This window comes from Tursiops truncatus, chromosome 11 (genome assembly GCF_011762595.2).
Source record: "Tursiops truncatus isolate mTurTru1 chromosome 11, mTurTru1.mat.Y, whole genome shotgun sequence".
In the NCBI taxonomy this organism is placed as follows: domain Eukaryota; kingdom Metazoa; phylum Chordata; class Mammalia; order Artiodactyla; family Delphinidae; genus Tursiops; species Tursiops truncatus.
Genome location: NC_047044.1, coordinates 9,578,169 through 9,594,712, shown reverse-complemented (window position 1 = coordinate 9,594,712; position 16,544 = coordinate 9,578,169). Strand labels below are relative to the sequence as shown.

General features: G+C 47.2%; 1 protein-coding gene across 8 annotated transcripts in view; it reads left to right on the top strand.

Annotated features, from left to right (window-relative positions):
• Positions 1-2,227: 2,227 nt before the first annotated feature.
• Positions 2,228-16,544, top strand: part of GTPBP1 (GTP binding protein 1) — a 26,814-nt gene continuing 12,497 nt past the window's right edge. For 3 of the 8 annotated variants that reach the window (XR_012324178.1, XR_012324179.1, XM_019943470.3), the window contains exons 1-4: positions 2,233-3,111; positions 5,748-5,859; positions 11,984-12,164; positions 12,758-13,106. Coding sequence is in view for 6 of the 8 variants with exons in the window: in XM_019943470.3 (XP_019799029.2) it covers positions 2,920-3,111; positions 5,748-5,859; positions 11,984-12,164; positions 12,758-13,106 (834 nt within the window). In the remaining 2 variants the exon portion in view is untranslated. Of the gene's footprint in view, positions 3,112-5,747; positions 5,860-9,415; positions 9,545-11,983; positions 12,165-12,757; positions 13,107-16,544 lie in introns of those variants that run through there. The other 5 variants (XM_033866030.2, XM_033866029.2, XM_073788169.1 and 2 more) reach the window with 5 other exon arrangements.

Sequence of the window (16,544 nt, the reverse complement as noted above, 5' to 3'; positions counted from 1 at the left end):
CACTTTCCGGGAACTCTGAGGGTAAGTGCCTCGCCGGGAGTCACGTTTCAAGTGGAATAATCCTTTCAGTTCCTTGGTGTCATATTTCGGCTTGCTACTCACAGACCACTGCCCTTTTGCCTTCGGGTTCCCGTCTGGTCTCACAGTGGCGGCCGTAGAGCTTTCCTCTGAGTTTTCTTAAGGCGTAAGTGCATTGTGTGTGTCAGGAAGATGAACTCAGTCCCACATGGATTGTTTTCCCTTTTTTTTTTACCCAAAGACATGTGGAAGGCTTCAGCAAATATTCATCATCCACTTTAGTGTTGCTATCCTTTTGGATTTTTGTTCAGAAAGTTGGAAAAACAATAAAAGAAAAGATCACACTTAATTCAGTCATTTCTTTAATCCTGCTTCAACACAGCTCAACACTTAAAACACAAACATCAACTGAGTAAATCTGAAAATCTACTTGGCCTACTAAACAACTCATGAATCGGGCAGCATCCCGCCTAGTAAATAGAAAGGCACTCCTAGGAGTTGTGCAAAATGGAAAGTTTTCAATAGGCAGAAGAAAGAGTGGATTGTATTAGGGAAGGTCACATTCCCTTATAGGAAGCAAGGGGTCTTATCAGGCAGATTACCTCACTAGTGTTGTTCAGGAAATTCCAGAGTGATTGGTTTAAGATTCTACTCCTGATAGAGGTTGAAACTGCAGTTAGGTTAGGTGTTAAATCTTGGTGGGGCTCAACACAAGTGACTCCATTTGGGGCTTGTTTCTTTTTAACAACACCATTACACTAAACACAGAATTATCACTTAACATACTTGCTTGTGTGCCTACCATGTGGTTGGGAGTCCTCTGCCCTCGTCCAGACAACTTTTGAATCATCTTAAATTTTTATTATCTGTAAGCCATCTAAGAATTACAGTTATATTTGTGCATGATTCGTAATTGAGGCTTGCAAACATTGTTCTTCTAAGTGCTTTACTTATATTAACTCATTTACTGCTAACCTGTTAGGTAGGTACTTTGTTTTTTTTTAGATGACAGCTGAAGCACAGAGAGGTTAATTAACTTGCTTGAGGTCACATAGCTAGTAAATAGTGGACCTAGGATTTGAACCTAGGTTCTAACCTGTCTTCCGAAAGAGGATGTAAAGATGGTAAGGAATTCCCTCTCTAAAATGTGATTTCAGATTTCTCTAGTCAATTCAAAAAGCACCTTCTCTGAGAATATTTTTTTTTTCTGGGTAAAGCCCTGTAATGAGAAGGGCATGTTTTTTAGCTTACCATCAGGTATCAGCACATTCTGAACTTGAACTTTTTCTAGAAGAGCCAGTTGGTAAGAGTCTAAATATCACTATTATTCTGGAGTATAATGCCACAATATTTGGCTCTTCTGCCAAATTGAGATTTTAATATTTTTATCTACCTCATAGAGGCATATGTAGGATGGCGGTGAGCAATTTCACCAGAAAAAAAAAAAATTGAAGAACTATTATCAAGACCTTTGGAGTTGGATGGCTTCTCATCCCAAATTCTCACCTGTGTTTGTACAGATAAAATTTGATTGGGGACTTCCCTGGTGGCCCCGTGGTTAAGACTCCAGGATCCCAATGCAGGGGGCCTGGGTTCAAGCCCTGGTCGGGGAACTAGATCCCGCATGCAGCAACTAAGATCCCGTGTGCCATGCAACTAAGACCCGGTGCAGCCAAATATTAAAAAAAAAAAAAAAAAAAAAAAAAAAAAGATTTGATCGTAGTTGCAAACAGGAACAAGAAGTTGCCTCTTAACTCTCAAGTAGATCCCTGAAACTGAAGGCTCTTTGGAACCCTGCCTCTTGCTCACAAAATCTTGTGTTCCAAACCCCTAAATCTGGGTATGTTATCTTCTGAAATGGCTGCTCTTTCTTGCTTGCTGCCTGGGACGAGTGGCCATGGCCAGCATTATTAGAGTTTGACTAATCCCTAATTTCATCAAGCTCTTCAGTCTTTTGGAAGAGGAATTCAAGACAGTAAAACTTCTGTTGATAGTGTTTTGGGTTGGGTTTTACACAGCTGATGACACAGGAAGAATCATCCATAGGAAACTACCTTAACAGACTCTAGATCTCGGCCTTACAGTTCACAAATGTGTTGAGGTACTTTTGGCTTCTATTGAGCTAGTTGCCTCATTTTGGTCGTGTAACTGCTCTCTCCGCAGAGGCAATGAATGGAGAATTCTCCCTAAGGTCAGCGTTCAGTTAATTGCCGCGCTCTGGCTGCCGTAGTATTCCAGACATCGATCCTAGTGTTAAAATTGCCTGGAGACTGCCAGCAGGTCGAAGATCAGTCTTCAGTGACTGCCCGGAGTCACTGAGTTGAGTGGGAGGCGCTTTGCGCAGTTTACTATCTCCGTGGGCGGTGGCCCGAGGCGCGGGACTTGTCCGAAGACTGGATTGGGCCTTTCACCTGTCTATCATCGGAAGGCTCTCCGCCCCCGACTGCCTAGCAGCAGGATTTGGAAGCTGAGCACTGCCTCTGAAAACAGGAGAGTGATGGGCGGTGAAGGTAAGCGTTGTGTGTATTTCTCTCATTGTATGGCTGCTGTGTCAGTCGTGCTCTGCTCTGCTCCCATTGGCGGGAAGGCTCCTGGCAGGTAGCGTGGACATGGTGCTGTCCCTCCCAAGTTACGATCAAGGCGCGTGACGTCTCAGACATTTGTTGTTGGGCTTTGGCTCTCATTAATTATTCATTATGTATTTGAAAGAGCTGCAGCGATTGGTGGCTGAGAGGCCTGGTCGTTTGTTTCTTAGCTAGAGATACGTGTCATCCTCTACGCGGCTGGAGAAATTTCGCATAAATTATTCTGATAAGGTTTGGGGCGGGGCTGCGCATAGATTAGGCAAATGAGCTGGGGAGGGAGGAGAGGCCGGCTACGAATTAGCCTAAGTTATTAAAGATGGCGGCGGAGCGGAGTCGCTTCCCGATGGACTCGCCGGTCCCTGCCTCTATGTTCGCCCCCGAGCCCAGCTCTCCGGGGGCGGCCAGGGCCGCGGCGGCTGCCGCCCGGCTCCACGGCGGCTTCGACTCGGACTGCAGCGAGGACGGCGAGGCGCTCAACGGCGAACCGGAGCTGGACCTCACCAGCAAGGTAGGCCCGGGCGCCGGCGCCGGCGTTGAGGGGACCGTCCGGGCGCCGAGGGGTACCGGGCGGTGGGGCCGCGCAGTCTCCGGGGCGACGGCGGGGGCAGGAGGGGCCGAGCCCACCCACCTGTAAGTGCGGGACGCGCGGCGGGCTCCCCGGTGAGGGGCGGCTCCGGCGGCCCGCCGCACCGCTGTCCTTCCCCGGCGGCGCCCACCCGGCCTCCCGCCGGGATCACAACCCCTCGCCTCCGCCACGTGGAACGCGGGCGCCGGACGCCGGCAGCTACTCGCGTAGTGGTCGTCCCCACGCGGTGCCGCCTCCCCTGAGATCGAGGGTGGCTCTCCCCGTGGACTGTCCACGGCAGCCCAGGGTCGGAGGTGGCTTGGGCAGGGCGCGCGGGAGGATCATGTAGTCCGAGAGGGGAGCAGGGGGTCAGCTGCGGCTCTTCCTGGTGTTGGGAGAGGAAACATTAAGTAGTCGCTCAGTCCGGGAGAAGGACGTCTGAAGAATGTCTACTTTACAAACCCACCAAAAACAAAAGTGAAAGATGGGCAGTGACCCATCATTTCGCCATTCTGGGAGTGGGACCTTATGTTGTTTGACTGGAATAATGAAGGACGATTTAAATCGTGTCTTCTGAGCTCTTGAGAAGGTGGGCAGGATTTAAGGGCTCATCTTCTGCTTGGCGTTGGGGGTGGGAGGAATAAAAAATTAAGTATAATTTGGGACTGGTGTTTCGAAGGTACCTAACATTGCTAAAGGAAAGAATGCCAACTTTGGGGTCAGACAGGGCTGGGTTCCCTTTCCTGCCCTGCCAGTTAAAAAGGCTCTGTGACCTTGGGAAAGTTTCTTAACCTCTCAGTTCTCCAGCTCCATCATCTTTTTAGTATAGATGCATTGTAAAAACGAGAACTGTATGTAAGAAACCTACTATACTGCCGGTTACATACTACTCAGTAAATGTTTGAAGTGAACTGAATAAACTGATAATTCCCTGTGCAGATTAAATAGCAGCTGATGGAAGATAGAACACCGATACCACCTCCTACCTGTTGTTGAATACCTACAGTAGGGAAGTTTAACGACTTTTGAAAACATTTGTGACTTTCTAGTCTGTGGTGGCAAAATTGCATGAAACTTGGTCCAAACAGGAGAGAACTTTACCTTGCAGCTAATTGATCTCTCCCTCTAGTCTCTGCTGAGCACTTAGAAGCCGGTACTGCACCTTGTCACAGTGGTCCTGTCTGGCGCCTCTAATGCCGTAACGAGGCTGGCCAAGTTCAGAGAGGATGGTCAGGGGAAATGTGTGAGGTAATGGGCCACGATGCACAAGTCCGAGCACCCAGGTTCAAAGTATAAGCTCTGATGAGTCAACTCAGGAAATTGTAAGAGATACACTTGACTCAAGCAGATGAGCTAGATGTCAATTCATGGCCAAGGTGCTGAAGAAGCCTGAAAACAGTGGGAAGTTGCAGGGCAGAGTTGCAGAGAGTAGTACCTCTATTTCCTGACCAACTTATTTAATGTTCCAGGATAGGGAAGTGTTGCTTCATCATGTAGCTGGGGAAGTCCTTCTCAGTATTTTAAAGTTGAGAAGCTATATGTAGATTAATACTGATGATATTGAAAAGAAAAACTGATGTGAAGGGAGAGAATAGAGGGGTTGAACAGATTGACTCCTGAGGAAAAGATTAGAAGCTATAAGTTTATATACTTGCTACAATTAAATGTGGGGATGGACATAAGGCTCTGAGAGCTTCCAAAAGGAGAAGCAGTTAGTGAACTGTGGTGGCTAGTTTCATCCAGGAAGATTTTTTTTCTAGGATGATTGGGTGAAGAAAATTGTAATTACCACTTACTGAGCTGTGGACTGGATGCTTTACATGTTATCTTATTTGGTCTTTACAGTGGCCTTAGGATGTAGGTAGTAGTATCTCCAGTTTGTAGATTAAAAAACTGAGACTCAGAGGTTAAGTTCTTTGTCCAAGGTCACACATGAGTGGTTAGAGAATGGGATCTGACATGCCTGTTGGTAAATGGCCTCCTCAGATAAGTGGTTGATATTTTAATGTTATTCGCAGAAATTCGCAAAATGACGGTGCTAATACCCATCTTAGGGGTAATGTGTTTTGTTGATAAAGATGAGTCTTGCAGCAGTTTTTACTGCCGATTCCTAAATAATCGAGATAGCCAAGGCAAGTTGGAACAGACTTCTTTTGTTATTATGGGAACCATTGGCCTTGGATGGAGATCTCTGTGAGTTGCAAGCTGCAGGTAGAAGACTTTGGCATGTAGGTGTAAAGCACTACTCGTTTAATTTCTACCTACAATGCCAGATTCTCAGTCATTGTGGATCCTGCCCCTCCCATTAAGCAGCAGGAGGCAGGCTGCTCACACCCTCTTTTCTGTGGGTTGTGGTTCAGACATACTCATTTCAGTACTTCATATAACTCAACTCTCATAAGGCCTTGGGCTCAAAGGCTATTTAAGGAGAGGCAGAGAGGGCATGAGAGGGCTGCCCAGCTCTTTTAGATCAGGGTGCTGTGGGGTTCAGTCAGGGTCTTTGGTCAGGCTCTTGATCTGCTTTGGCTGTGGTGTTCTTCTAGTAAGTGTGGTCCTAAGGCTGTTGGTTTCTCTTCTAGCTGGTTCTAGTGAGCCCTACATCAGAGCAGTATGACAGCCTCCTTCGGCAAATGTGGGAGAGGATGGACGAGGGATGCGGAGAGACCATATATGTCATTGGGCAGGGATCAGGTGAGCCTAGTTTTCCTTTCACTTTACTTTTTTAAAAATTCACTTTCCAAGCGGTTTTACAGATGCTGCTTTTCTACCTCCAGTACTCTACATTTGCATAAGAGGAGATGAAGCACAAAGCAAGGAAACTTCTTGTCCGAGGTGATAGAGTAAGAGTAAGTCACAGTTAGGTCTAGAATTAAGCCTTCCCTAGGCAGCTCTAAGTCTTCCCCTCCAAGCCCGATTTGCAGATCCCATTGCTACTTATTGCCTGCTTAGCAGAGAACCCCTGTGATACTTCTTGATGTCAGCAAGGAAAGGACATCCAGAATTCCTCTCTTCAGCAAGGCTGCCTTGCCCTGGACCATACTGACCATTCGGTGGGGATAGCTGTGATAACAGAGGTCCTCTTTTCTCCCTGTGAGATCCCATCAGACATGTAGGCTTGTTGCTATTCTGGAAGGGACTTGTTATTGTCCTCCCAGCCCCTTATTCCATTGTAATGGGACCCATTGTTTTAGAGGAAGGCAGCCCCCATGACAGAATCCCAGATTATATCCTGGGCTTTTTTCCCCCTGGTCATTCCTAGTTTATATCCTCAATACAAAGCCTGCTTACTCTCATCTTCATTAAGACATTATCTTTGCTGAAATGGCAGCTGGACTTGTTTAATAATTATGAATTTAGCCTGTACCAGATCTTATCTCTGTCGTCTTTACAAGAAGCCTAAGTAGGCCTCGATGCATCATTGAGGGACTAGTTCTCTTTGCTGAATGTAGCTTTTGTAAAGGCAGGTAATAGTTCTTTTGTAGTTTGAGTCTAAGATGGAGGAAATCTCAAAATCTGTCTTGAACTATTTGACAGATATCTATTAAGTATCTTAGAAGGTCTTGATACTGTTGCAAAGCACTTTTAGATACTTAAAATCTGGTCTCTGTCCCAAGAAGGAGAGATGGCATATACATAGTTAATCTCAGTAGAAAACAGTATTTGGAAATGCTGCAATAATGACACAAGGAAGAAGGGTTTGATCTCCAAATATTGCTCTGCCTTCCTTTGAAATGTTTCTCATATCTATCCTTTCCTTTCTGTATTTACTGCCACCTCCCCAGTTTTAGGTGTTACCACCTTAAAGAAGGCATGGTCAGAGAGATAGGCAAACCAAGAGGTTCTGTCAAGAAAGAGAGGGAGGGGCTTCCCTGGTGGCGCAGTGGTTGAGAGTCTGCCTGCCTACCGGGTTCGTGCCCCGGTCCGGGAAGATCCCACATGGCCCGTGAGCCATGGCCGCTGAGTCTGCGTGTCCGGAGCCTGTGCTCCGCAACGGGAGAGGCCACAACAGTGAGAGGCCCGCTTACCGCAAAAAAAGAAAGAAAGAAAGAAAAGAAAGAAAGAGAGGGAGTTGGCCAGCATTGTCAAGTGTTGCAGAGACAGCAGGGAGAGTCAGGTTCAGAAAAAGCCATTCCATTTGGTGACTAGGGGGATCATTGGTAGGCTTTTGAAAGCTTTGGGGTCAGGTGCACACCTGGCCTCCTGTAATAGGATGAACCACTCAAAGGTCACTTCCAGCTTATAGAATTGAAGAAACCACATCTAGATCAGTTCTGACAAGTGTTGGGACTGTTCTTTGAAGACCCAGATTCTTAAAGCCCCCACTCTTTGCTTATTCTTTAATGTGGACTCTTACTGAACTTTACCATACCTCGGTGGCTCACAGTTAATTAACCCTCCCGTGGCACAGCATAACAAGATGGCAAACATTCATTAACACGTATTTTACACACCCAAGCATTATCTTTGCATCTACCAATTGGATGCTATTAGATTCATAGTGACTCCTTCCTGCTGGAATTCTTTAGGGGCAGAAAGAGATTGTAATTAAACAAGTTGAAGATCAAGCAGAAGACTAAAAGAGATGCGAGGCCCCCTGGGTCAGCTTCATCCCTGACTTTCTGTGTGTGCTTGGTGCTTGCCCTCTGTTTGACGCTTCCTTCATCTATAAAATCGGGCAGATGGTACCACCACTGCCCCCACAACCTGAGGCAAGTTTTGTAGGGATAAATTAGACTTTAAAAAAATTCGAAGCAGGGTGGAGGAATGTGCTCTTTAAGTATACATTCTTTTTTTCTCTTATTATTATTATTTTTTTTGGCCACGCCGTGCAGCATGTGGGATCTTAGTTCCCCGGCCAGAGATTGAACCCACACTCCTTGCGTTGGAAGCACAGAGTCTTAACCACTGGACCACCAGGGAAGTCCCTAAGTATACATTCTTAAGTTACGGTTGATATTTTAAAAGGAGGCAATGTGACCTAGCAGTTAGTTCAGGGTCTGGAACCTGGTGGGTCTAAGTTTGCCTACTGATTCTTTTCCTTGTCTTAAAATGGGGATAAAGTAGAATCTAGTCCATGGTGGCATGGTGAAGATTAACACTTGGCATATAGTAAGCACTATATAAATGTTAGCTAGTATTAATAGTTGCAGTAGTAATTTTTTAAGGGTTCCAGGTTATAGATGATTTACCATGAGATTTCTTTCAAAAAGAGCCTTGTTCATTCTTCACATATTAAATCGTGACTTTCTAAGACCCAGGTACTGCATTAAAAGTTCAGGGAGCATGGGAGGAGTGTTACATCTTTGTGGGAGGATTAGAAAAGACTTAAAAGTCTTTCCAAAGGAGGAGGTGCCCCTTCAGTGAATTCTAAAGCATGAGTAGGAGTTTTCTAGGTGAGTGGAGGCAGTAGTGAGTGAGCAGAGAAAGCCACAAGCACAGAGGCATGGAGGCATTGATGAGTGTGGAGTATTTGGTGGACCAGGAGTGATTCAGTAGAGTAGGAAATGTAGAATGTGAGGTTGGGAGTGTCAGGAGGGGAGACTGGACCCAGTCTCCCGGTAGTCAGGGCCCAGATCTGAGGGTCTTTGAATGCCATACCAAAGCGTTTAGACTTTTATCCTAAAATTTGGGGGAGCCTTTGCATTATGTTGAGCAGGAGAGCACATATAAGAAAGGTAAGTCAGTGGCAGGACTGAGATCTGATTAGGTTCCTGCATGGCTGAATATGTGGCCTTTAGTAATTGCACCTCTGCGGCTTTTCTCCTTGGCCTTTGTTTCCACTCCTACAGAGTGAGGAGTATAGAGCGTGCTGGAGAAGGGTAATGTGACTGGGTGCATTTCTGGGAGCCCTGGATGGATGAGGTGACACTGGTGATTGCCTGCTGGTGTGGGGTAGGATCTGAAAGCTTCTCATTGTACCAGAAGCAGGAAAGGTTGGATAGAATTTGGGGGTCTGGCAAGAATGGCAGGGCTAGCTGGCCTTCTCTTAGGGATGCTTCCGAGACCTTCTCTAACCCAGAATTATTTCCAGAGCGCAGTTGGCCATGCATTTAGAAACTCCTTGCAGGACTTCCCTGGCGGTCCAGTAGTTAAGACTCCGTGCTTCCGCTGCAGGGGGCATGCATTCGATCCCTGGTTGGGGAACTAAGATCCTGCGTGCCATGTGGTGCAGCCAAAAAAAGAAAAAGAAAAAGAAACTCCTTGGCTCAACTGCATCCTCTTTGTTCATTTGTTTTGCATTTTACAGACGTTTGACGAGTTGGTATAGGAAAGGCACCCCCATGGAGCGTCCAGGAATGTTTGAGATATGGCCCTTGTCCTCGAGATGCTTGTGTATAGCAGGGGAAGACACGCATCCAAAACTCTATTCCATATGGTAAACTTCATAAGGGAGCAGAATGGGTAGGATTTTGACAAGTGGAGATACGCTGATTGGCTTTCTAGGGCAGGAAATACATGAGCAAAGGTATAGAGCTAGAAAAGTGCAGAGACATGGAGGGATGGTGACTCGGCCACCTGCACTGGAACAAAGCTTAGAAGGGGAGGGCGGGGGAGGGGGATGGAAGCCTCTAAGGAATTGGAACTGAGCGCTGCTGGGCCTGGGGAGCCCTTCCAAGGCTTTGACTCGGAAGTGACAACGTCAGAGCTGTGCATTCTTTAGGACCTTGAGCTTGTATAGACGCCTATGCAGGATGGGTTGGCGGAAACAGAGACTGGATTTGCTAAGACCAGTTAAGGATCTCTTGTGGCGATTCAGGTAGAATAATGGCCTAAATCAGGCTGGTGGCATTGGATTGGCAAAAAGAGGAGAGCAGGGACAAGGAAAGGGGCAGGACTGGAGTGATGAGTGTTAAGCTGGGGTGACTGGAACAATAGTGGTGTCATTAGAAATAGGTAAGGCAAGAGGAGGAACTGGTCTGGCACTAAGAGGAGCCCTTGCCAGAGGAAAAGCCTCTAGGTTTGGAATCAGAAGACCCAGGCTCACACGGCCCCTCTGCTCCCTCCCAGCACAGAGACCTCTAGGTTCTGTTTCCCCACTATTAAATGGGAACAGTAATGCCTAACTAATGGGGTTGCAGGGAGGACTAAAATGCTTTATTAATGGTGTTAGTTTTTGTGCTGTTGTTTAAAAAGGGTGTGGATGGAGCTCTGGGAAGAATGACTAGTTATGAATGTTTTCATAGTTTTCAAAATGACAGTTGAACCCATAGAATGAGAAGGCCAAGGGGAATGTTTCAAGGATAGAGAAGAAGGCCACTGACTGACTACTGAAAAAGACTGGCATTTGGGGACAGCAGCAGGAATAGCCAGCAGAGGAGACAGAAGTAAGACCCAGAGAGCCAGGAGGTGGATCAGAAGAGTTTGGGTTATAGGCAAGCAGGGTGGGAATGAAGTGCCTCAGTAAACAAAGGGACAGTTGCCAGCAGTGTTGACTGTGAAGGGGTCAAGGAAAGGGCATTGGATGAGTGGGCAGAACGCCACTGATGTCTTGAAAACCAGTTTTTTCCATAGTCATCAGATCAGTGAGAAGGTGGTGAGGAAATAAAGTCAACAAGTGTCCATTACTCTGGAGATGCTTGGAGGAGATGGTAGCTCAGTAGATAAGCTGGGGCAAGGGAAGAGGGGTTGGGTCTCCTTTAGTTTAGGAAAGCCTTGAGCTTGTTTGTAGGGGGAGAAGTGGAAGGGGGTGAGAGAAGGTGCTGCAAGGTCTTTGGAGGCAGAAAAGAAAAGAGGTTGGGCACGTGAGCCCAGGGAAGGAGAGGAGTGCTCCCAGGACACAGCTGGAGGAGCTGCCATTCTACCGTGGGAATGAGATGTGGTACCATGTGGACAGTACCTGACCGGGACTGTCATACAGTAGGCATTCAATACATTAGCGGTTGATTGGCCATCCTTCCTCATCCTAAGCTCAGACTCATTTTTTCCAGCTACTTGCTGGACATTTTACCTGAGCCACCTCTGTTAAAAATCTGTCCCTAAACTCATTCTTAAATTCTCTCTCCATTTTCCTTTGTCTCCTGTCATTATCTCTTGCCTGGATTATTAGAATTACTTCCTAACTGGGCTCCCCATTTCTGGTCTCTCGCTTGCCAGCGCTCACTTTACACTGCTGCTCAAGAGATCTTTCTGTCCCATAGCGATCTGATCTTGTTACTCCCCTGTGTAACCCCAAGGCTTCCCACCCTGGTACATATGTGTTTTGCTGCTGTGTGATGTTCGTCTGCCTAACCGTTTCTGCCTCTCATGTGGTCTCCCGCCACTTGACACCCCGCTCCCCGACGCGCCGAGCTGCTTACTGGTCCCTGAACGTGCCATGATCTGCCGTGCTCCATGCTTTGCTCTGCTGCCTAGGATGTCTTTCCTCCTTTCTCCGCAGGCCCATTTTTCATGGTTGGAGACGCAGCTTGGAGTCAGCGCCCTGCAAAGCTGTCCTCAGCTTCCCCAGGCAATGCTAGTTGCTCGTGCTTTACATTCTCTTTGTACAGCTCTGTAGTAAAGCACTCAAGCTGTATTGCAATTAATTAATTTCCTGTCTCTCCCGCTGGGCTGTGAGCTCGCTAAGGGCACCTGTATTCCCAGTACCCGGCCTGAGACTTGGCATAAAACCTAGGAGAGTCTCTGTGATTACTGTTGAATGAATTAATGAATGCCCTGCTTAATGGAGAAGGCTATTATTTATTAACTTTACTTGTGCGCAAATTTTTGAAGTATCTGGTAGAGAGAGCCATGTTCGTCAGTGCCCAGGGTGGGACCTTGTGGGGGTGGCTGACTGGCAGACTTGATGGCAGGCTGACGTCTGGGCCCTTGTCACCAGATGGGACTGAGTACGGGCTGAGTGAAGCTGACATGGAGGCCTCCTATGCCACAGTGAAGAGCATGGCAGAGCAAATAGAGGCTGATGTCATCCTCCTCCGGGAACGTCAAGAAGCTGGGGGCCGTGTGCGCGATTACCTGGTCCGGAAACGAGTAGGAGACAATGACTTCCTGGAAGTCAGGTGAGGAGGCTTCAGAACAGTTCCGGGTCCCCTGAAGCATGACCCTGGGGTCCAGGGCTTCACGCAGAACGGCGATTGAGCCTTTGACACCTGGTGTGTCGGCTACACCCTTTCGCTTCCTGAGGCATGGAAGGAGTGTCCAGAGGCACCGATAGCTGCATTCTCTGTTTCTGCACTTCCTCATCCCTAAATATTTCCATTTGGAGAGAGTGGGAGAGAGGCCAACCATATGTTCTGTGGCCATTCTGTGGGCTGCATTCGCTTTCCCGTCAGGCCGGGAGGCTTGAAACCAGGGTAACGGAGGAGAGCATTTTGTACCTCTCTCGGCTTTAGGGCTTCTGTCTGGCAGCTTTGGGAAAGCTAGTGGAAGTTAAGGGAGAAAGTCATTGTGGTGGGAACTCAGTTCCTCCTGAGTAACTTTCTACTCCCTGGATACAGCTCCAAGAGCATTCCTAATGTGCTCTTCCACAAATAGAAGGGGCAGAGAGCTGGAGAGGCTCAGGGGCGAGCCCGTCCTTACGGATCCGGTTGCGGAGGTCCACTTCACTCACTCACCAACTCTCACACAAACGTATGGGTTTGTGTTCACACAGGGTAGCGGTAGTGGGCAACGTGGATGCCGGCAAAAGCACGCTTCTGGGGGTCCTGACCCACGGGGAGCTGGACAATGGCCGAGGCTTCGCCCGCCAGAAACTCTTCCGCCACAAACACGAGATTGAATCTGGTCGCACCAGCAGTGTGGGCAACGACATTCTGGGCTTTGACAGTGAAGGCAATGTGGTAAACAAGCCAGACAGCCATGGTGGCAGCCTGGAGTGGACGCGGATCTGTGAGAAATCCACGAAGGTGATTACGTTCATCGACTTGGCCGGCCATGAGAAGTACCTGAAGACCACGGTCTTCGGCATGACCGGCCATTTACCTGACTTCTGCATGCTCATGGTAAGTGGGGTGCTGCCGAGGAGCGGGGGCTGCAGCTGGGCTCCAGGGCTGTGGTGATATGCAGGTGTTTGACATTGTTCTGAGACAGGGCCTTTTGGTTCAGGGCTTTGAAATTGGGTAAGAACGACAAGTTTTACAGGGGTGCCCAGCCTTCTCAAGGAGCATACCGTGATCTTTCTCCTAGCTTGGGCCAGGAGGAGGTCCTCTAAGCAGAAACCAAGGTGCCATTTGCAGACCTCTCTTATTTTTCAGAGAGGGGTAAGGGAGGGTTTCTCCTGGGGCATTTCTTATTACCTTCAGAAGTGTTTCCTCCTGGGCTTGGGCTACTTTGAAATGACACCAGGCAGCACCCTCAGAGAGGGGGCGGCCTGGGAGGGAAATGGACGAGAGTGCAGATAGCCATTGAGGGGCCTGAGAGGTGGCCTCTTCTGAAGCCTGGAACCAGTGTCAACCAGTCCCACAGCTATTTGCTGAGAAGCTTCTGCATGCCTATCACTGTGCCAGGCCTGAAGACAGAGCAGTGAACAGGGTGTCCCGAGCTCCCATAGAGCTTACAGGCTCGTGGGAAATAGATTTTTAAGCAGCTCATCATGTAGGTGAACTGAAAGGGGAAGGGAGCAGAGGCTTCTGGGCTGGATCATGTTTCGAAGCTCGCATTTGGGCCCCTTTGATCTTCCTGGCCAGAGAGTAGGAGTCTGTGAGGCCCACGGCCTTGGTCACAACTTCACAGCTTTCACAGAGAGTGCGAGCGAGCAAGTTTTCCTTTGGCAAAAATCCTTCTCAAAACCCTTCCCCATTTCCCAGTTCCTCCAGCTGTCTGTATTAATAAGTGTAGTAAATGCCAACATCTGTTCAGAGCAAACTTGATCAAGTTGCCCCACAAACAGAGGTTTCCAGGCAAATTCTCCCCAGACCGGAGATTAAAGAGAGGCAGAGCACATGTGTGAACACCCTTGTCAGCTCTCTGTGCCCGAGGTTCTTGCAATCTCATTGTGGTTTTATCTCCCATATCTTTGAACGTTGCAAGGGGCCCTTACCGACCTTGACTGGCTGAGGAAAGCCGCTCTACAAAAGGGTTTCGAAGGAAGAGCCATAGGGTGTATTTGGGGCAGTTGTTGGGTTGGGATTAAGAAGGGTGTAGAAATCAGTTTAACATGAGCGTTCTTCTAACTGAGCTCCAGTGATCAAGGCCAATTAACGGGCATATCTTCACCCCAGATGAAATGTTACGTATTATCTGACTTTTAGGCCATGAGCTAAATACTAAAAATTTCTGTGGAAAACAATGAAATATTTCATTATTGTTCCATGGCAACCAATTTCCAGAAAAACAAAAACAAAAAAACCTTGAAAATATAGAGACAACAGAGAGAGAGAGCATTCTGTTATCCTGCTTGGGAAGAACAAAAGCAGGTCTGCATTGGTTAGGAAAGGTGGTTGGAGGGAATGGGAAGAATTAGGAGGGAAATGGTGGAGGTGTCCCGGTGTAGGAAAAGGGAACATGCGTGGGACATCTGTGCTGGTGAGGTGGTAGCTCACGTGGGAATCGTAATGATCAAATGAGAGCATCGCTTGAAGACGCTGGAATGTATATTTATTTTATTTATTTATTATTTTTGGCTGTGGTGGGTCTTAGTTGCAGCACGCGGGATCTTTTGCTGCGGCGCGCTTGTGCTTCGTTGCAGCATGCAGGCTTCTCTCTAGTTGTAGTGTGCGTGTTTTCTCTCTCTAGTTGTGGTGCGTGGGTTCCAGAGTGCATGGGCTCTGTAGTTTGCAGCACGTGGGCTGTCTAGTTGAGGCGCACGGGCTCAGTAGTTGTGGCACGCGGGCTTAGTTGCCTCGCGGCATGTGGGATCTTAGTTTCTCAACGAGGGATCGAACCTGCGTTCCCTGCCTTGGAAGGGGACTTCAGCACTGGACCACCAGGGAAGTCCCTCTGGAATGTATAAAGCCCTGTATAAATATGTCTTGGTGATTTTAATTTTAATTTTATTTTGTTTTAGTAAGTAATACATTCATATGGTACAAAAATTAAAAGGTACCAAAGGACTTAAAGCCTGTCTTCCGCCTGTGTTGTTTCCTCTACAGGCAACCAGTACTTCCAGTTTCTTATGTATCCCCTAGAGATATTTTGTAATCACCCAGCATATATGTGTATATTCTCTCCCTCCAATATCAGACATTCAGAAAAGTTGAAAGAATAGTACAACGAATACCATAAACCCACCACTGGGAGCCAACAATCATTAACATTTTGCCGTATTTATCTGTACATGTGACAGATGCATATGTGGAGTTTTCCTGTGTGTATGTATGGTTTTTGTTTTCTTTTTGTTTGTTTTTGTGGTTGGTTGGTTTTTTGGCTGAATCATTTGAAAGTAGATTATATTATAGACATTGTGACTCTTCACCCCAAGTACTTCAGCACACAGCTCCTAAAATACTTTAGCACACAGCTTCCTACTGTTATTGCAACCAAGAAGACGAACAAGAGTTCCCTAATATCATACAATATCTAGTCTAAAAGTATTTATGTTATCTCAGATGTTCCCCCAAATGTCTTCTAGCTGCTTTTTTCAAACGGTGATCCAATCACCACTCTTTGTGATAGCATGCTGTATACCACCTTGCTTTTTCCCATTAAAACATATCTTAGAGATTATCCCACATCAGTTAAGAGTTTCCTCTTTCTTTTGTATCGCACATTTGTGCATGTCTCTAATTTATTTAACCAGCCTTTATGATGATATTTTAAAACATTTATTGTTACAGGAAGGAATGGTAACAGTAGTAACAGCTGCCATTGCTTTTTATAAAAAATAAATTTATTTATATTTATTTATTTGGCTGCACTGTGTCTTTACTGCTGCACATGGGCAGTACTCTTTGTCACGGTGGCCTCTGGTTGCGGAGCACGAGCTCTAGGTGCACAGGCCTCAGTAGTTGTGGCTCGCGGGCTCCAGAGCACAGGCTCAGTAGTTGTGGCACCGGGGCCTAGCCGCTCTGCGGCATGTGGGATCTTTCTGGACCAGGGCTCGAACCCTTGTCCCTTGCATTGTCAGACAGATTCCCAACCACTGCGCCACCAGGGAAGTCCCTGCCATTGCTTGAATACCTAATTCGTGCTAGTTGTGTGCTGGACCTTTGACATATGTTTGGTCATTTAAACCTAAGTGACCCTCTAAAGTGAATATTATTATCCCCCATTTTATAGATGGGGTAACTGGGGGCCAGGGATGTTAAACTGAATCCACTTTGATGACTTTGTTTTCCCAGACTGAGTTTGTCTTTTTTGTTGTTTTGAAGTCTCCTCAGATTTTGATAGCCCACACTGTTAAATTGGAGGTTAAAGCAATCTGTGCCCAGCCCAGCTTTCATCTACAGCCATTTTATTTCTGGCCTAAGACTTGTGCCCCCTGTGTCCTGTTCTGATGGTGG